We start from the raw sequence: 21,137 nt of genomic DNA on the forward strand, positions 1-21,137 counted from the left end.
AGCTAACATTTACACAAACAACCCATGTTAAATTATCATGACCAAATATTATATATGTTAACAAAAACCCATCAAAACTAAAGATACAAATCTTATATCAACAAAAACATTACATATCATAAGAACAAAGCAAAATTATAATAGATCCACTAAACCATATCATATTAACATACCAAAATGATTTTAAGTTTGTGTTTGGATAACGTTTATAGAATTGATCTTGAATAAACATGATTCAATACAATTGATTTATTAACTACATGTTAGTCTAAAGTAACATAATTTTTGTTTCAATAACAACTATTAGAAAATTGATTTCCACAAAACGATTGTTTGAAAACTTATGGTCAAATTTGATTTTTAAGTGTTTAATTACTAAAATAGATCCATTTTTCTATAAAAGCAATGTCCAGTTACAATATATAATTGAAAAATAAAAATATAAAAGAAGAAATCTAAAATAAAATAGTGCAAATTTAAGCTCGTAAAAGATTATTAAATATTAAAAATAAAAAGTATAGTTGTGTTATTGTATTGACGAGATAACTACTGTGTTAAAAAGATAAATAATATAACACAAACAACATGTGGCTAAAAAATATTTATATATATAAATGAAAAATAGTTATTGTTCTTCATCTTAAGTATTATGAAAAACAAGTAGAAAATTTTGAAACATCTTTACAAACAGTCGCACAAAATATAACCAAACACGATTTCAATATTGCATAAGACATAGTTATAACTTATAAGGCTTTTTTCAAGTTCTTACACTCTGAGAAGAACAAACTAAAATATACCTAAAATAAAAACCGATTTTGGTTAATGCACTAGCTATTTCGTGTAGCTCCAACTTCAACTTATGTTTTTGATTTTAATCAAAGTTAGAAATTGACCTCTAAACATATCCAAAATAACAAAATTGTATTTACTTGAATCATGACTCATGTTTGATGGTTCCAAACATGGAACCAAATACACACTATATCATTCATGATTGTGTCTGAAATGTTTTTACAACATTTTCAAATAACTTCTAATTTTTTTACTAGTTGAAAAACTTGTTTGATTGTTTGGTAAGTAAGTTTTTTTTAATAAATTCTAAATTTTTTTGAAATGTCACTTGAAATAATATTTTTTTAAATGTTAGCTTCTAAATTTTATTTTATTCCATTTTTGTCCTTGAATATTTATTTAATTTCCTTTTTAATCTTTTATATTTAAGGTAAACTTTCAGCTACTATTCAGCTTTCAGTTAGTTTTGCCCAATATAACTTAAAGTTTAAAATATATTTTTCGTCCTCATAAATATGAAAATGTTCAAAAATTTTGATTAGTTTTTTTGTCCTTGCAAAATTAAAATATATTACTTTTTGGCTTAGATGTAGGTTCGAAAATCCAAACCTAATTTTTTAATTTAAATTTCAAAAAATGATTTTTGGGTATTAAAACTGTCACAAAATGCAAAAAAGTAAAATGCCACAAGTTTTAAAGCCACCTTTTTCCTAACCTTTTCATCTTCTTCCAACCCATTAAACCACAACCCCAAAATCATAGATGAAAACCACAATCATTGAATGGATTGAACCTAAACATCATTGTTTTGATGAAAGTTAACAGCTTGGGAACCAATGCGGTGGATCTCAAAAATAGTGATTCAGTGAATGCTTGGATTGAGTACAATGGAAAATGTGGTTTTTTTTTGTCTACCCAAGATAGCATTGAGGTGCAGCATTGAGTGGTGAAGTTCTACGGAAGTTGCAGTGGTAGAGGTTAACGAATGATCGACAAAGATTGTCGAGCGGCGATGGTTGCGACGAATAGATATTGGGATCAAAACGACACTTGAAGGTGAATCACATATGCGGGCTCTAATCACATGTGCCATTTACAACTTTCTTAGTAGTAACCAAATATATCGACAAAGGAGCAACCAACTATAATCCTGGTTACCGATTTAACTGGTGTAGATGTGGACTTTAACGATCAGGATGAAGATGGAGTAGAGTGCAAAGAAGATAAGCGTGTGGATGAAGATGGCTTTGTCCTTGGTCTTCATGCTACCAAACTCTAGCTTCTTCTCATTTCCAAAAACGAAAAAGGTAACCAGATTAACATTGGTGTCCAACCAACCATTTTCCCAAGAAATAAAAAAAGAAAAAAAATCTAAAATATTTGAGAAAAATAAAAATATGACTTTTGGTGAAGAGTAAAAGATGGTGGCTTTTGTATTTTTTGGGAGGGACATTCATTAATGAATGAAACCACCTAAACCTGATTGTTGACAATCTAGTGAGGAAAGAAGGGGCTCAAAAGTTTTAAAGAAGATTAGGAAATAGGGGCTAAAATATTTTTGACGTTTTGTTTTTTTTGTATTTTATGACTGTTTTTATTCCCTGTAACTTGTAAGAAGACATGGACCAATAAAAAAGTGACACTTAAGAAAAAAAGTGACAAATAGATATGATAATCCATCAAACCTAATTCTAAAAAAAAAAATAACATTTTAATTTTATGAGGATGAAAATACCATTCAAAATTTTATTGGGACTAAATCTGAATATTTTCCTATTTGCAAGCATATTTTTATTGAACTTAAATTATTCTAGTTAATTTTATCCCGCATGGTCTAAATTATTGTTTTTTTATTGTCCAAAAATGGTGAAAAAAATGTCTGTGATTGGCTTTAAGACAAAGTCCTCCTTAGTCAATCACTCGAAGTATGAGGTTCACTACTCATCACTTACTACTACCATTCATTCTCTTTTGTTCATTCCCCTTTTCCCCACTTCATTTCATTTCCCTTTTGCTTCAATTGCCTTCCCTTCTCCACTCACACAAAAACCCTAATTCCCCAATCGCTTCTCTCTCCGCACCCCATCGCTAGGGTTCGTCTTCCTCTCTCGATTCCCCCAATTCCCTCTTCTCCGTTTCTGTTTTTTTTTTTTTTTGTTTCTTTCTTTTCGTTCTCTGAATTGAACTTTTTACGCGTAGCTCTGTAGGGTTCGAGTTCCGATTCGCGAGGCAAGATGAGCACGCAGAAGAAGCGAGCGTTACAGATAGAGGCGTTTAGGCACCGCATCGTGGTGGATCCCAAGTACGCCGAGAAGACGTGGAAAGTTCTGGAACACGCTATTCATGAGATATATAATCACAACGCTAGTGGCCTTAGCTTTGAAGAGCTTTACAGGTTGATTCATTCGTTCGTTTAACTATCGATTAACGCTTCTTCGATTTCAATACTTCAAACCTTGTTGTGAATTGTGCGATGCGGGTTTGGATTTTTTCAATAGTGTGGTTTTGTTGGGTTTTTTTTTTTTTTTTTGTGATTCTGCGGCATTTTTTAGAATTAATTTGTGTTATCGAGGATTTATAGTGGAATGTTTAGATTGCGTGTGGTTAAAATTGTGGATTAATTGCTTTACTGAACGTTTTGTCTGTTTGTGAAAGTTTTTGATCAGTTCCGTCTGTGAAAATTTGAATGGCGAATTATAGGGTTTGAATTTGAACATTATCAAAGGTCTTTTTTTTTTTTTTCCAGCTGTCTATTTGAAATGAATCTTCTAATGGTAGTCCTTCACATAAGTAGGTTGTGTGAAGAGAGATAGACCTAAAGAGATTTTTTGCATGTCTGGTTGCATGTTCAAGAGATTTTGACGCGTGTCAATTGGAAGCAATAGTTTGTAGCTTCCGCATCATTTACATGTATTTGAGGTGATTTTGTGAAACTACGCACGTTTCTAAAGCAAAACCAAACACTTGCTTTTATTTTGATAAGATCCCATGTGTGTAGTGTTTTTTATATCTGTATTAATCGAAAAGCTCTTTTTAATGATTTTATATTCTTTTTTTCATTTGTCTACCTGAAATGAATCTTCTAATGTTTGTCTTTCACCTAAAGAGATTTTAATTTTGACAAGACCCGTGTGTAGTGTATTTTATGATCTCTTTCTTCATTTAATCTTGTCATGTGAAAAAACTAACATGAGAGGATCCATTTCTTGTCGTATAACTGTATAAGCATCCTTTTATCATCTATGGAGAGTCTCTAGCCAATTGAACTTTGAGTTAATATTATGCCAATTTTTATGTATTTTTATTTTTATTTGCATACAACTTAATTTCTTATACATATATCATATATTTTCAACTATCATGTGATTTCTGTTATGCCCACAATGGTGTAAACTATATGATATAGTGGATTACTGGATTTCTGCCATTTTCCACAATCTGCAATTGCTAACACTGTTCTATATGTGTGTGTCTAAATATTTAAGTATTCTTTTTAATTGGGTTACTCTCCCCGTTTGATTGCCAAGGAAGATTTTTAACAATTCTCTATTTGAGGTTATGATCTAATGATGTTGTCCTAGAATTACTATTCAATTTGTTGATTTTGAGGAGTTTAAAGCTTTTGACCAGGTCTGAAGCCCAGGTGAAGGAGGAGGGTTGTGTTAGGTTCTCGGCAGCCAATGTAAAACTTGTCTTGATACTGAACATGACCCTCATCAAGTGGTTGTTTCCTTTGGGGTTACAACTTCTAAAAGTTGACAGATTCTTATATGGCACATGTTATATTGAAACATTCGCTGTGATGCTATTTGGCTGTCGTAGATTTTATGCTTTTTGTATGGTCAGTTCACCAGCTTTTGCTTATTCTTATTCACATGGACAAAAAAAATGCTGTGTTAGCTTAGTTCATACCATTTAGTAAGAAGAAAAAGCCATTAAGCTTGCCATTTATTAATAATTTATAATTGAACAAAAATCAGGAGTTTTTATATAATTGATGTTACGTGATAGGCCTGTAGTCTAGTTTTCTTTAAATTAATTATTTGCCTAAGCTTTCTTTATAAACTATAAGTATTATAGATCTCCCTACCTACCAATAATCATATCCGTGTATATAATTTCCAAATTTCTGATCATTGTGATATGCCCATTCAGGAATGCTTATAATATGGTGTTATACAAATTTGGGGAGAAACTTTACACAGGACTTGTGACGACCATGACTTCTCATCTAAAAGAAATTTCTCAATCAATTGAATCTGCTCAAGGAGAAATTTTCTTGGAAGAGCTCAACAGGAAGTGGGTAGATCATAACAAGGCATTACAAATGATCCGAGATATACTGATGTACATGGATCGAACGTTTATACCAAGCAACCATAAAACTCCTGTTCACGAGCTTGGATTGAATCTTTGGAGAGATGTTGTGATCCATTCCAGCAAAACTAAGGCTAGGCTTCTAGATACTCTTCTTGAACTTGTGCTTAGAGAAAGGAATGGTGAAGTAATAAACAGAGGATTGATGAGAAATATAATAAAGATGCTTATGGATTTGGGTTTGCCTGTTTACCAACAGGACTTTGAGAAGCATTTTCTTGATGTTTCAGCAAATTTTTACTGTCGTGAGTCCCAGAAATTCATTGAATCATGTGATTGTGGTGATTATTTGAAGAAAGCTGAGAGACGGTTAAATGAAGAAATGGAGAGAGTATCTCACTACTTGGATCCTAGAAGCGAGTCAAAGATAACTAATGTGGTGGAGAAGGAAATGATTGAGAGTCATATGCACACTCTAGTTCACATGGAGAACTCAGGCCTGGTTAGTATGCTTGTGGATGACAAATATGAAGACTTGCAAAGAATGTATAACTTATTTCGCCGGGTGTCTGATGGGCTCACAATTGTTAAAGATGTCATGACCTCTTTTGTACGGGATACAGGCAAGCAGCTAATTATGGATCCTGAAAGGTTGAGAGATCCTGTGGATTTTGTTCAACGTCTCTTGGATTTGAAGGATAAATATGACAGGGTTATTACTATGTCATTTAACAACGACAAGACATTTCAGAATGCCTTGAATTCCTCTTTTGAATATTTCATCAATTTGAATGCCCGGTCTCCAGAGTTCATTTCTTTGTTTGTGGATGACAAACTTCGCAGAGGGTTGAAAGGGGTTGGTGAGGAGGATGTGGAGATTGTACTAGACAAAGTCATGATGCTTTTCAGATACCTACAAGAGAAGGATGTGTTTGAGAAGTATTACAAGCAACACTTGGCAAAAAGGCTTCTTTCAGGGAAGACTATATCCGATGATGCAGAAAGGAGTTTGATTGTTAAGCTCAAAACAGAATGTGGATATCAATTCACTTCTAAGTTAGAGGGTATGTTTACTGACATGAAAACTTCTCATGATACGATGCAGGGCTTCTATGCAAACCTTGGCACTGAGTTGGGGGATGGCCCTATGCTATCTGTCCAGGTGCTTACGACAGGATCATGGCCTACTCAACCTAGCCCGCCGTGTAATCTTCCTGTAGAAATACTGGGTGTATGTGATAAGTTTCGGACATATTATCTTGGCACCCATAATGGTAGGAGATTGTCCTGGCAAACTAATATGGGGACTGCTGATTTGAAAGCAACATTTGGTAAGGGCCAAAAGCATGAGTTGAATGTTTCCACATATCAAATGTGTGTACTCATGCTTTTCAACAGCGCTGAGCGGTTGACTTGTAAGGAGATAGAGCAGGCTACAGCAATACCCATGTCAGATTTGAGGAGGTGCCTTCAGTCTCTGGCCTGTGTCAAAGGAAAAAATGTTCTTCGAAAAGAGCCGATGAGCAAGGACATAGCTGAGGATGATGCATTCTTCTTTAATGACAAATTCACCAGCAAGTTCTTTAAGGTAAAGATAGGGACTGTTGTTGCACAGAGGGAGTCTGAACCAGAAAACCTAGAAACTCGGCAAAGAGTGGAAGAAGACAGAAAGCCACAGATCGAAGCAGCCATTGTGAGGATAATGAAGTCTAGGCGGACTCTAGATCATAATAATATTGTTGCTGAGGTCACAAAGCAGCTGCAGTCACGGTTTTTGCCTAATCCTGTTGTTATTAAGAAGAGGATTGAATCCCTTATTGAGCGTGAGTTTTTGGAGAGGGATAAAGTGGACAGAAAACTGTACCGCTATCTTGCTTGAACTGTATGTGCTTTTGATTTGGCATGGCACTTGTGTGATTCTGTCTGTCATAAGTTTGATTGCACATCACAAATTGCCGCAAGTAGTGTAACTCTCCTTTGCATACTCAACAAAACCTAGATTTGTTAGGGTTACTTCATTCAGGCTGCAAAACTTAATATATCTTCTTTGCATACTTAAATATATCATTTTTAGCTTCTTATTTCTAAACAACAATAAACCAAATCTTTTCTTTAGCTTATATCCCTCAACTGTAATATATTCTTCAATTTTCATTCACTTTAGATTTGGAATTATTTCTTAAACCACACTGCTTGTGAAAAGCTTCTACCAGAAATGATTATTAACAGGTAGAAAAGAAGCTTTTACCTATATGAATAGCATATTCTGTCAAAAGGTTCTTGTGCTAGTTAAGGTCTTTGGCGTCCTAACTCCGTAGTAAATGAAAAGGAAAGAAATTATTCTGATTTGATGTTTATTATGATATGATTGAGCGGGTGATATGTGAGCGGTTGGGATCACAGTAGGAAGAAGATAAGTGATTCGTTTGTTACCCAAATGATTTGAGATAAGTAGGCAATTTTGTCTTGAGTCTATAAATAAACTCATGGCTGCAAATTGGCTGAGTGGTGTTTTTTTTATAATAATTTTTGTTTTATCTGAAAGAAAATTATATTAACACTCCCTAAGATTTTTTCAAATACACACAATACTCCTCGTTTAATGTTTCCAAGGGGGTGTCAATGTTTGTTTTCAAACATTAAGGATGACTATATAAGAGTTGTTAGTTTAATGTTTAAGGCTTATTTATTAATTTGGTTTTCAAGTTTTTTAAAGTTTTAATTTGATCCTCAAATTATTTAAAAATGCATCAATTGATTATTTCCATTAAATTAACACCGATGATGTTAGGATGAAAATTCTGACGGTTTCTGCAAACAGTAGTGGCTAAAAATTATCACAGAGCGAGTGTAATTTGGCTTTTATTTTTATTTTTTATGCCTTCCAACTCCCCATTTCTCTCTCTCTCTCTCTCTCTCTCTCTTTAACTTCTCATTATTGTTTTGTATTCTTCTTTTTCTTCTTCTTGCTCCTAGTTCAACTAGCACAACCCTTTTTCCAGTCATCTTACTCACACAGCAGAGACACTTGATAAAGGAAAAGTAATAAGACCTATTGGAGGTGAAAGGTCAAGCAAAACCCCTTATGTTAAAAGGGGAGATAATTTTTTTTTTTCTACTATTCCTAATCCATAACAAAAGTAACACATAATTGCAAACTAACATTTTAGAAGTAGTTCAAGATTTTCAAAAACATTTCATAAAATTTATATTTCGGATTACCTTATTAGGAATTGATATCAAATCCTAATCTTTTGGATTAAGTAATTTGTAACAGTCTTCTCGAATTAGTTTTTGCATTTTGGATCAACTATTCTGGAATGTACAGTTCAAATTTACGAATCATATGATCTGAAATACTCCAAAAAATCAAACTTATATATCCTATGATCTGGAATACTCTAACAACAATCTGGAACACTTAATTCAGATGAAAAAAAATTCGAATTATCTAATATGGAAACACACATATCTTTTATGGATTTATCAATCCTTATATAAAAAAATGCAATTCGGAATTCACTTGGGACCAAGAACAACACACACAAACAGAGCAAAGAAGGTGAAGAACGTGGTGCACGGAGACTGCTTCAGGGAAGAAGAAGAAAAAGAGGCTAAAGGTGGCCTTAGGGTTCAAAGTCAGGCTAAGACAATTTTTGGCCTTTTAAATTTCATATGGGTGCAGGTTGAGAAACATGGGTGTCGGAAGTAATTTGATCAAGTTTTTCTTGACCTTGGGCTTCAACTTTAGATGATTAGGCCTTTTAAGATGGATTGCAACTAGCAATACAAGGGTTTGTTACGAAGGCTATTGCTTCTTGCACCTCCATAATTACTTCCCTGTACCTTTCCAAACTTACAGACCATTTAATCTGGAATGAAAAATTACATTTCGAATTAGTCTTTATGAAATCTAAAATTTTACAGTTGAATGAATCAACTATGAAAGTGCAGAAAGCATTTGCCTACAATGAATTTAACCACACATTTTAATTTTTTGAAAGGGACACATTTTAATTTCTATGATGCAGTCTTTACAACTTTTTTGGTAATTCCAATTCAAACATTCTATATGTTTTAAGTCATAATGCCTATAAAAAAATGTTTTAACTGATATACAACATTTACTTACTAGTTACTACTATTATTTTGCTATCACTAATTCACCACGTTAACTAATTTCATAAAACATAAATCATAGAAGAAAAAACTTGATTGTAAAAATAAAAATAAAATAGAAGAAGCAATTGAAATATGGAGGACCAATACCAAAAAACAAAAATGTGGAAGAGCAGTAGTATCACACAATCATCGATCGTGACAGCTGAAGACTAAAAATATAATTAATCCCAAATAAAACTTTAATTAAAAATTTAAAAGCAAATTACCCCTCCTCCGTACCCTACTGCGGCGCCTCCTTCCTCTCCAAACACCGAAAACGAACACTTCACACTTTCACTCGCTCTCTGTATGTTTGTGTGAGGCATATCATCGAACATTACCCCGGCGCTTCCTTCTTTACTTTCTCTTCATACACCAAAAACGAACTCACACACTCTGTCTTAGTGTTTGTGTTGGGCATTTCATCAAACATGTCGTCGGCGAAGTGGCGCGCATTGCAGCACCGCCACCGTTACACCTACACCGCCGTGGTTTTCCCTCCTTCATTCCTCTCCTCCCTCCCCCTCCTCCTCTCCGATGACCCTCTCCTCTCCGCCTTCCACTCCTCACTCCTTCACTTCACCTCCCTCTCCTCCACCCTCTCCCAACTCTCCCAAACCAAACACCTCGCCAACACCTTCCTCCACCTCCTCCAATCCCAACCTAAACCTCCCTCCGAAGCTGAACCTTTTCTCCTCGCTTCCTCACTCTACCTCCACCTTCTCTTCCTCGAAAACTCACACCCCCTCCATAAAACCCTCCTTTCCCCACTCGCCAATACGACGCCGTTCCGCTCCACCCTCGCCGCCTCCTTCGAAACCCTCCTCCACACCAAAACCTTCCCGCGCTTCTCCGTTTCGCGCGCCGCGCTATCTGTCCTCGGCTTGCCCAAGCTCGACTACCTCGCTGCGGTTGTCGAAAATTGCGGCGTCCTCGTCGCCTACGACGCCGTCAATGGCCTTGACGGCGTCATCTCCGAGACCTCCCGGCCTTCACCTGTTGTCATGGAACAGTGCCAGGAGGCGCTGTCGTGTCTGTATTACTTGCTGCAGAAGTTTCCTTCCAAGTTTCGCGAGGGTTGTGAATGTGATGTTATGGAAGGGATTGTGAGTGTTGTGTTGGGTGTTTTGAGCTCAACTGCGTTTTCCAGGGATTGTTTTGTGGCGGCCGGTGTGGCTCTGTGTGCTGCTTTTCAAGTTTGTGTTAGTAAACAAGAGCTTGGTTTGGTTTTGATTCGTGGTGTGTTTAATAGTAACTTGCAGGGTTTAGATTCGGATGGTGGTGGTTGTTGTGATGGGGACATTGGTGAGGTTAGGGATGTGATTGGGAGGATTCCTTGTAAGGGGGATTTGTATTTAGGAATATTTGGTCTTTCTGTGTTGAGTAGGCTTTGTCTTATAAGAGGGATTCTTACCGCAATTTCTAGGGACCTGCTTAATGCTCATTTTAGTGGTGTGAGTGGTGTTAAGACTGTGTTGTATGACGGGGTTTTGCCTGAGCTCTGTAGGCACTGTGAGAATCCTGTTGATAGTCATTTCAATTTTCATGCACTGACGGTGATGCAGATTTGTTTGCAGCAAATTAAGACGTCGTTGTTGTCGAATTTAACTGATTTGTCTGGGGAGTATGAGCCGATTCCGGAGGAAATGGGGATGCGGATACTTAAGATTATTTGGAATAACTTGGAGGATCCTTTGAGTCAAACGGTGAAGCAAGTGCATTTGATATTTGATCTTTTCTTGGACATCCAGTTTTCCCTCTGCGAGGGTGGGGACAGAATAAAGGAGTTTCTAGTGAAGATTGGATCGGATCTTCTTTCGCTGGGGTCGCGGTGTAAGGGGAGGTATGTTCCTTTGGCGTTGCTGACGAAGAGATTGGGAGCGAGGAAGATGTTGGATATGAGCCCGGATTTGCTGTTTGAGACAATGCGGGCGTATGTTGACGATGATGTCTGCTGTGCTGCCACATCCTTTCTGAAGTGCTTCCTCGAGTGTTTGCGTGATGAGTTCTGGGAGAGTGATGGCATTGAAGGGGGGTATGTTTTCTATAGGGGGCATTGTCTTCCCCCAGTTCTTTATGGGCTAGCTTCTGAATTCTCTAAACTTCGCACCAATTTAAATACATATGCCCTGCCAGTTTTGCTGGAAGTCGATGTGGATAGTATATTTCCTATGCTTAGTTTCATCTCGGTTGGGCCGAATGGGGATGAGAATGGATTGCAATATCCAGAGCTTGTTTACGTGGACATGGAAGTGAATCTTGAACAGAGAATTGCAATTCTAGTTTCATTGCTCAAGGTATCTCGGTCGCTTGCTTTGGTTGAAGGGGACATTGATTGGGCTGAAAATCCTTTAGCAAACATAAAGGAGCCTGGTCTGGGAACAGACAGCCATGCTATTGTTTGCATAAAGGGAATAAATGTTAAGATCCATGTTCAGTGGCTAGTAAATGCATTGACTCATGTGGATGAGTCACTACGGGTAGATGCTGCTGAGTTGCTTTTCTTAAACCCCAAGACAGCTAGTCTGCCTTCTCATTTAGAGCTCACTCTAATGAAGGAAGCTGTACCTTTGAATATGAGGTGTTGCTTCTCAGCTTTTCAGATGAAGTGGAGCAGCTTGTTTCGTAAGTTTTTCTCTAGGGTTCGAACAGCCCTGGAGAGACAATTCAAGCAAGGAAACTGGAACCCTCTTGAGTGTAATGAAGGTAGTGAAGTTTTTTGTCCTTCAAAAGGGAATAATGATTTGACAATTAAAAGAGCAGATGATCTTTTTCACTTTATGAGGTGGTTGAGTGGATTCTTATTTTTCTCATGCTATCCTTCTGCTCCTTACAAGAGAAAAATAATGGCAATGGATCTCATCTTGATTATGATAAATGTTTGGTCTATCAAGTCATCAAGTAGTTTGGAGTTTAATAGGTCTTTGCCAGGAAGTCATCTCAATCCTTACAGTAAGGGAATGACTTCATCTGATTCAACTCTATTGTTAGTTGGCTCAATTGTTGATAGTTGGGACAGGTTGAGAGAAAACTCATTTCACATATTACTCCATTTTCCGAGCCCACTACCTGGAATTTCTAATGAAGACACGCTGAAGAAGCTAATTGCTTCGTCTATGAAATTAGTTTGCAGTCCACGTGTAAGGGAAAGTGATGCTGGAGCTCTATCTTTACGGCTTATATTTAAGAAGTATGTGTTGGAGCTAGGTTGGTTGATTGAAGATTCATTCAAGGTTGTCCATTTAAGCTCAAAGTCTGAATTGGTAAATGAAGTTAACCAGTTCAATAAATTCAGGAATCCTGTAATACTGTATTTGAAATCAATGATTGATTGGCTGGATGCTGCTGTAAGAGATGGGGAACAAGATCTTTCCAAAGCATGCAAGAACAGCTTTGTCCATGGTGTATTACTTGCTTTACGTTATACTTTTGAGGAATTGGACTGGAATTCTAATGTTATATCAGCCAGCATCTCGGAGCTGAGATATTTGTTGGAAAGACTTCTAGACCTTGTAGTGAGGATAACTTCATTGGCACTATGGGTGGTTTCTTCAGATGCTTGGCATCTCCCTGAAGACATGGATGAGATGCTTGATGAGGATAGTCTTTTGATGGAGATACCAGATCATGAGTGTATGCCTTCATCTGAATATGAGAATAATAATTCAAAGCCTTCCCATGATGGCCGATCATCAGATCAGATAGTCATGGTTGGTTGCTGGCTGGCTATGAAAGAGGTACATAACTTGAACAGTTTGTAGGAATTGTTAGTTGCCTTGGAATATAATAGGGTATTAGCTCTCTAAAGGGTAACAAAAAGAATGTTTCAATTTATCATTCACTATTTCTTGACTGTAAATTTACATGCTTATAATTGTTGAAATTAAGCCAAGAAAACATATTTACAAATTATAGTGCATTGATTATTTCAATCATGAACAAGTGAAAGTTGTTCAGCATGTGATGTATGAAGTCTACATTTTTTTTTTCCTGTTCCTAATGTTTCACTATGTTTTCTTTGTCAGGTGAGCCTTCTTTTGGGGACTATTATAAGAAAGGTTCCATTGCCAAGTAATGCTTGTTCAGATTTATCTGAGTTAGAGGGGCCTTCTGTTGACACTGCTGGCTTTTCATCTGATTCTGTTCTTGACTTGGAACAACTTAAAACAATAGGGAATCACTTTTTAGAAGTCCTCTTAAAGATGAAGCATAATGGTGCAATTGATAAGACAAGGGCTGGGTTTACAGCTCTTTGCAATCGATTACTTTGCTCAAGTGACTCAAGGTATGGAATATGGATTTTTTTACTCTATTTTTATTTCTATGAAATGCGTCATTGGTTTTGCATATTAAGAAAGTTCTTTTATTGTTGAAATTATTGAGTGTAAATAGAGAAGGATTAAGAGAGAAGAAAGGCTTACTCAATAAGGAGGCTACATATATGTAGTGTGTAAATTATGTGATACAATTAGTCTATTACAAAATACAGAAAACTCACCCCTATTTGTACCAGCGTTGTCTATCCTTGATAGGGTTATTAGTAGCTTATCCCGAAAATGCTATAATGGGATCATAACTGATAGCAGGATGACTGTTATACAGAAGATTATAGATACAATATAAACTTCATTAATGATAGTTGGGAGTGGGACCTCAGGTGGAGGAGAAATCTTTTCGATCATGAAAATGATATAGCTGTGCAGTTCATGGAGGAAATAAGCTCCATTCCTATTCAGAGGAATAGTAAAGACTCTATGGTGTGGTTAGCTGAACCCCATGGTCACTACACTACTAAATCAGCTTACAATGTCTGCACTAACCTCAATACAGCAAACACAGATGGGAAGATATATAAGCAAATCTGGAAATTGAAAATTCCCCCTCGGGCAACAGTTTTCTGTTGGAGACTCCTTAAAAATAGACTCCCCACCAAGGAAAATCTCCTAAGAAGAGACATTAATATCCAGGACCAAAACTGTCCTTTGTGTGGTACTGCTCTGGAGGATGTGGCTCACCTTTTCTTCAATTGTAATTTGACAAAAGGTTTATGGTGGGAATCCATGAGATGGATCCGGGTAGTAGGCCCCCTGCCAAGTCATCCAAAGTGCCACTTTACTCAATTCTGTGAAGGCTTTGGGGATCCTGTAAATCAGGATATTAGGGGTGGTTGGTGGATTGCCTTGACTAGTTCTATTTGGCACCATAGAAACAATCTGATTTTCCAAGGAAGCCCGTTCGACCCCTATAAAGTCATGGATCATGCCATTTACCTTCTTTGGTCCTGGTTCAAGGCTAAAGATAAAGATTTCAATACTAGCTTCACCCACTGGTCTTCCAATATTTCGAAGTTCTTTGGATAGATTTGATGGGTTTCCTTAATCTCATGGTTTAGGATGGGTTTTTTGGAGGGCAGCACTCTGGTGCTTTGTATCTATCTCTAGTACCACTGGTACTAGTTTTTCTATTATTAATAATATATATATCTTTTGCCTTCCAAAAAAAAAAAAAAAAAACAATATAAACAATTTATGCTAAACATATAAGAATAACAAGAATTACATGTTGATTTAGAAACTATGAGGTGTAAAGAACACATTACAGAGGGCAATGAGATTCAGAACACAGGAAGGGAAGTTATATGTTGATCTGTTATTTATTTTACATTTTGATGGAAAAAAGAAATTTTATTGGAGAGAAAATTGAAAAAGTCCAATTAAGGGGGAGGATAAAATATCATTTGATAGAAAGCATTTGACTAAGGATCATGATTAACTAAAGAATGCAACACTGAAGTGAATCCATAAAGATAATCCTTATCTCATGACAAGTTTACAGGCATTGTGATGCTCATAATGACAGCTTTTATGTGTCTTGATTTCCTTGGTAATGTAGTTATTCCAAAATAATGCAAGGTACTGAGTTTGGAATTGGATCTTGGAAGTGGACCCTGCAATTCTACATATCATTTTTGGTATACTATAATACTATGCTTTCTAAAATTAGAATTCTAATTCCCCATGACTATAGTAAGCAATTAAAAAATAATTAAATAAAGCATTCTCGAATCTCCATCTAGTCAATTATAGTTCTTAATAAAATAAGCCTCTGCAATTCTAAAATTATGTTTGGTATTATTTTTAAAATTTGAATTATAATTCCCAATGAGTAATGACAATCCAATCAATTGAAAAATAATCAAATAAAGCATTCTCACCTTTTAATCCAGACCCATATAATTCTAACTCCAATAACAAACTATTAATATGGCGCTTTATATATTTTTGTGGCAATGTGCAATATATTCTATACTTGGGTGCATTTGGTTGGAGTATATGTGTAACTCTTGTACAGGGGAGATTTCATTGGATCTGTTCTTGACTGTTCGCTGGGTCTAAGTGGATGGAATTTTTGTTCTTGTGCTTTCAAATACTGAATGCCTAAGGAGGTGGCTTTCATTGCTTTTTAGTATTTCCTTTGCTGATAAATATTAAAGCAATTAGGTTTTTAAATTCCTATGTTCTTCATTTATATCATCATAGATAAAACACAGATGTGTGATAAATGTGTTGTAAAATTTTGATTTTACGATCTTGTCATGTACAACACACTTGCTTATGTAATGAAGATTCTTGGGCTATATCATGTACCCTCATATACATAATACAAAGAGAATTATGTTTGTTTGATTTAATTAGGGAAGGTTAGTCATTACTCATTAAATCAGAAATCATGTTTTTGCCATTTCTTAGATGTGTATCTTCCTTTTCAGACTTCATAGATTGACAGAGTCTTGGATGGAACAACTTATGCAAAGAACTGTGGCCAAAGGACAAGTAGTGGATGACTTGCTGAGAAGAAGTGCTGGAATACCTGCTGCATTTATTGCTCTGTTTCTCTCAGAGCCAGAAGGCACCCCAAAGAAGCTCCTGCCACGGGCATTAAGGTGGCTTATAGATGTAGGGAATGGGTCAATGCTGAATCAGACTAAAAGCAATAGCTTGAATGGTGACCCATGCAAGCCAAATGATTCAGCAAATGGAAATAATTATGCACTGTCTGCTGAAAGAAATGTGAGACAGATGTTGTCAAAGATCAGAGATGAAGGTGTCATTCCTACAGTACATGCATTTAATGTTCTGAGAGCTGCATTCAATGACTCTAACTTGGCTACTGATACATCTGGTTTCTCAGCTGAGGCTTTGATTTTGTCTATTCGCTCTTTCTCTTCACCACACTGGGAGATTAGAAACAGTGCTTGTCTGGCTTATACTGCTTTGGTTCGTCGCATGATCGGATTCCTCAATATTCATAAGCGGGAATCAGCACGACGAGCAATAACTGGGCTTGAATTTTTTCATAGGTATGGCTATTGGATCTGATTACTTCAGCTTTTCGAAGCCTTCCATATGAGTAGAACATGTTCATATTTTTAATCCAAGAAATTTATTGCTAAAAAATGGTTTATTGCTTCACGAAAGTATCCCTGAAGCTTTTAGGGCCTTCTAATAGTGGTGCTGCTTGCAATACCCATGAATGTGTTGAGTTAGATGCCATGTGATGATAGTTGTTAATAGTGCGCTGTAGCGGTGTTGCCTCTGGCCGCTATTGCAGACTTTGTAGTGAAGTGTGTTTTTGTTTAGTGGGAGTCACGACTGCCATCCCATAATTATAGCCATTGGGGTTGCTCTGTTGACAGAGGGAAAATCCACTTGTTACCTGTTTTATGGGACACTGGTCCTATTATATTTTTGGTATTTCAGTCTTTATTTGAGAGATAGGCTTTCTGTTACGAGACTCACTCTGTCATGAGAAGTTGAGAATGAACACTGGACTAAACAGCTGTGCTGGTAAAGCGCACCTCCATTTCCAGCAAGTATGTCCATTTCAGGAAAATGATACTAAAGAGTGTTGTATGAGAAAACTTTAAAGATGAGTCTTTTAAGCTCCTGTAATTCAAGTGGTTTCATTTTCAGGGAACATACTCGGTCTGATTATCCTCATTATAAGTTTTTTAAATCATACATACATACTTGTTAGGTCTACAGTTATGTTCCCATAGTTGAAGTATGGCACTCGTGCACTTCTGTGCTTTACACATTTTTTTTATTTTATATTTAAGTAAACTGATTTTTTACTTTGTTAAGTGCATACAAAAGTTGGATTAATGATATTATATTACTTGCATAGAAAGTATATTCAATTAAGAAGGTATTAAGAATTTGAGACTGAAACCACAAATGGAAGAGAATAAAAGGTAGAAAAGTAGATGGAATGGAATCAGGCTTTATTCCTTCAAAGTCTTGTGATCAAACATATATTGTAAGTAAATTTTCTTTTATACATTAGGGTGGAATTAATGAATTTGGGCAAAAGCTGTAGGTAAAAGTATGCCCTGATATTTTGAGGATAAAATCATGCATTGATCTGAATTGTGGAGATGGAAAAGGATCTGACAATAAACTCCTAGGACATAGAAGGACTTTCTATAGAAAGGTTCTTATCATTTAAGATTAGTAAGCTGTATCTCAATCTTTTTATGATAATTGTTAGAGTTATAAACCCTTGTCAGGCTTTCACCTAGTAGCCCAAGCTTTTGAGAGCGTTTGATCTTTGGCAATAATTGGCACATTGATATGCTTACTGATAAGTGGACACGGGCTTACTGAATGAATTTCAAAGATTGGGACATCTCCATGTTGGGGACATCGTATGTCTGGCATAATCATAAATTTATTATTATATCACTTTTTCTGAAGGTGCCATAAGTTCACTGGTTTCTGATATTGCTTTAATCTGCACATTACCTGTTGATAAGTATAGATATGATCAGATGATTTCTGGAAATAAGTCACTGGGCATTTGTCCATGAAATTTATGTTGCAGAGAAGTAAAATGCATGTAAGTAACATCCTTGATCCTTCAAATGGAATGTTGCAGCAGTTGTGATCTTCCTTCACACTGTCCACTAATGATGTTTGTATCTTTTCAAAGTTGAAACTGCTTTTGGAAACATTTTCAATTTTTCATGAAATCATGAGTTGTATGCAGCCTATGGGCCCATTTGTCTTAATCTAACTTCACATGTACTTTCAATAGTTCTAGATTGCACTGTCTGTTATGAGTTTGAATGTTTGGAGATAGTGTGAACAGTTAATGACTATTGACTTTTTAATGTTTCTTTTGGACCCAGGTATCCGGCACTGCATTCATTTCTATTCAATGAACTAGAAGTTGCAACAGAGTTTCTCGGTTGTGCATCTTCAGCAGATTTAGAATCTATCCGTGGAAATAATCTGCATCCAAGCTTGTACCCTATTCTGATTCTTTTATCTAGGCTTAAACCTTCATCAATTGCTGGTGAGACAGGAGATGAGCTAGACCCTTTCCTTTTCATGCCTTGGATTAGAAGGTGCTCAACCCAAAGCAATTTACGTGTTCGTGTTCTTGCATCTAGAGCTCTGACCAGTATAGTATCAAATGAGAAATTGCCATCAGTCCTTTTCAATATTGCATCCGACTTGCCCTGTGTAGATAAACTGGTCAAATCAACTAATTTCCCAATTTCCTTCAACTTCATTCATGGAATTCTCTTGCAATTGAGTGCTTTGCTGGATATAAATTGTAAAGGTCTTGCTGATAACTCAAAGAAAGATCATATCATTGGTGAGTTGATCCAAATTCTTGTACTTCGGTCATGGATTGCAAGGCCTACTCATTGTCAGTGCCCTATCCTCAATGAAACATTCTTAAGAGTTCTGGATCAAATGCTCAATATAGCAAGAACATGCCAAATCACTAAACATTTCTATTCCATTTCAAAGCTACTTTTGGAGTTGTCAACAGAATGCTTAGATGTAGAATCATATGGGTCATCATATTATGATCCAACCATCGCTGAACTTCGTGAGCAAGCAGCCATTTTCTATTTTGGATGTTTTTTTCAAGCATCTATAGATGAGGAAGAGATAATCCATTTACCAGTGAGACATTCTCTTCCTACTTCAGAATCATTGCCTGAACATGAAATAGAGAACACATCTCTTAGTCTTTTGGATAGGTTGATTTGCTGCTTGTCAGATTCATTATATGAAGTTAGACTTGCAACATTGAAGTGGTTGCTGAAGTTACTGAAAGCATCTGAACCCTGTGGTAAGGTCTATGATCTTTTCCATAATGACATCAGGGCTGTTGAACTCTGGGCAAAAACTAACCTTAACGGAACCTTAGTGAAGATTTTGGCATCAGAGAAGAACCACAAATGTAAATATAACATTCTGAGGATCCTTGTAGCTTGGAATTTGCTGCAGTTTGAAAAGGCTAGCCATGACAAGTGCTCCGGTACAAATTATGTTGGTGAAATGGACTTTGACTCTGTGTTCCAATTTTGGAATGAAATAGTTTCCTTGTACAAGCAAACAAGACATGCAAAGACCCAAGAGACCCTTGTTCGCTGTCTGGGAGTATGCACCAAGAGAATAACAATGTTGTTTGCAAGTTCTATTCTGTCAAATGAAAGAATAGAGTTTTTAGTATGTGGTGAAATTAATCAGGAGGAAATGTTAAGTTGGTTGTTTGACTGCATTGTTTTTTTCTGTAACATGATTAAACAACGTAGTTCATCATCTGAACCAGCAAGTATGCGCCAAGCAGCAGCTGAATCTCTGATAGCATCTGGTTTGCTTGAGCAGGCCGGGCTCCTTGGCTCCTTCGTTTTGAATAACCAGATTCCCTTGGGCACTTCATCTTCTTGTTTTGTGAAAAATGAAGCTGTGAATTTGTATGCTCATCAGGTACTAGATGCATGGTTCTCATGCATCAAGCTTTTGGAAGACGAAGATGACTCAGTTAGATTGAGGCTTTCCTCTGATGTTCAGAAGTGTTTTACAACAGAGAAAACTAGAAGCAATCTTACTACTGGGTCGGTTCCAATCCAAGTAGATAGAGTGATAAGATTCTGTTTTGATCATCTCTCTTCCATTTTTGGTCACTGGATTGATTACTTTGATTACCTTTGTCAGTGGGTATTACGGGCTGAAAGCTGTGTAGCACCCCAAGGAGATCTTGTGAGACGGGTTTTTGACAAGGAGATTGACAATCATTATGAAGAGAAGCTGTTGATCAGCCAAATTTGTTGCTCCAACATGGAAAAGTTACCTATTTTGAAGTCCTGGGCGGACAAAGATGAATTCAGAAGCTATTTAGATGGACGGAGAGCTAGATTTTCCCATCAATTGGTGTCATATGCTGAAGACCATATTGGGAAGCAGGAAGGAAATGATTGGATAGGAGGCGTGGGTAACCATAAAGATGCATTTTTGCCAGTATATGCAAATTTACTCGGTTTTTATTCTCTTTCTAACTGCATTTTCCTTGTATCTGGCAATAATGATGCCAAACCACTTCTATCTGATGTAGTTGTTGTCGGAAGAGCCATCAATCCATTTCTTAGAAACCCTTTGATTTCTAACCTATTTAAGTTAGTCATACAATCACATAAGAAAATGGCCGGTGATGTTGCTAACGGCTTGTTCCCTGAGATGGGAAATTGCTCTATCTGGGATAGTTTTAATCCGTATTTTCTTCTTGGCTAGGATTTGTATACTAGTTGTAATTTACACTAAGGCCGTTTATGGGAGCCTCAAGCAAATTCTGAAATGACTCTACAATTTTCCCAGAGTGATGATGATTATGCAGAAGAACAGTTGTAACTATATTGTGGTGGTTATTGTTTTTGAGATGCGCATTTTCCTCGTGGCTATTAACTGTATTTTATAACTTACTATCTTGGTGTTTATCTTGATGCTTAAATTCAAAAGAAAAAAAAATAAAAATCATGCAAACAATTTTGTGTATAAAATAGCGAC

General features: G+C 36.4%; 2 protein-coding genes across 3 annotated transcripts; both read left to right on the top strand.

The window, feature by feature from the left end:
- The first annotated feature begins 2,703 nt into the window (after nucleotides 1-2,703).
- On the top strand, nucleotides 2,704-7,227 carry LOC114398266 (cullin-3A-like). Of its 2 annotated transcripts, none has more exons than XM_028360445.1 (3): nucleotides 2,704-2,888; nucleotides 2,995-3,190; nucleotides 4,951-7,227. In XM_028360445.1, the coding sequence occupies exons 2-3, from the start codon at nucleotides 3,030-3,032 to the stop codon at nucleotides 6,989-6,991; spliced, it is 2,202 nt and encodes a 733-aa protein (XP_028216246.1). In that variant the 5' UTR covers nucleotides 2,704-2,888; nucleotides 2,995-3,029; the 3' UTR covers nucleotides 6,992-7,227. The 2 variants fall into 2 exon arrangements, with proteins under 2 accessions (XP_028216246.1, XP_028216247.1); XM_028360446.1 differs by having other exon boundaries at nucleotides 3,003-3,190.
- Nucleotides 7,228-9,475: 2,248 nt separating this feature from the next.
- On the top strand, nucleotides 9,476-21,029 carry LOC114399346 (thyroid adenoma-associated protein homolog). The gene is made up of 4 exons (XM_028361528.1): nucleotides 9,476-13,010; nucleotides 13,299-13,558; nucleotides 16,043-16,633; nucleotides 18,464-21,029. The coding sequence occupies exons 1-4, from the start codon at nucleotides 9,705-9,707 to the stop codon at nucleotides 20,862-20,864; spliced, it is 6,558 nt and encodes a 2,185-aa protein (XP_028217329.1). The 5' UTR covers nucleotides 9,476-9,704; the 3' UTR covers nucleotides 20,865-21,029.
- The last annotated feature ends 108 nt before the right edge of the window (nucleotides 21,030-21,137 follow it).

The sequence above is a fragment of the Glycine soja genome, chromosome 19 (assembly GCF_004193775.1).
Source record: "Glycine soja cultivar W05 chromosome 19, ASM419377v2, whole genome shotgun sequence".
NCBI classification, from domain to species: domain Eukaryota; kingdom Viridiplantae; phylum Streptophyta; class Magnoliopsida; order Fabales; family Fabaceae; genus Glycine; species Glycine soja.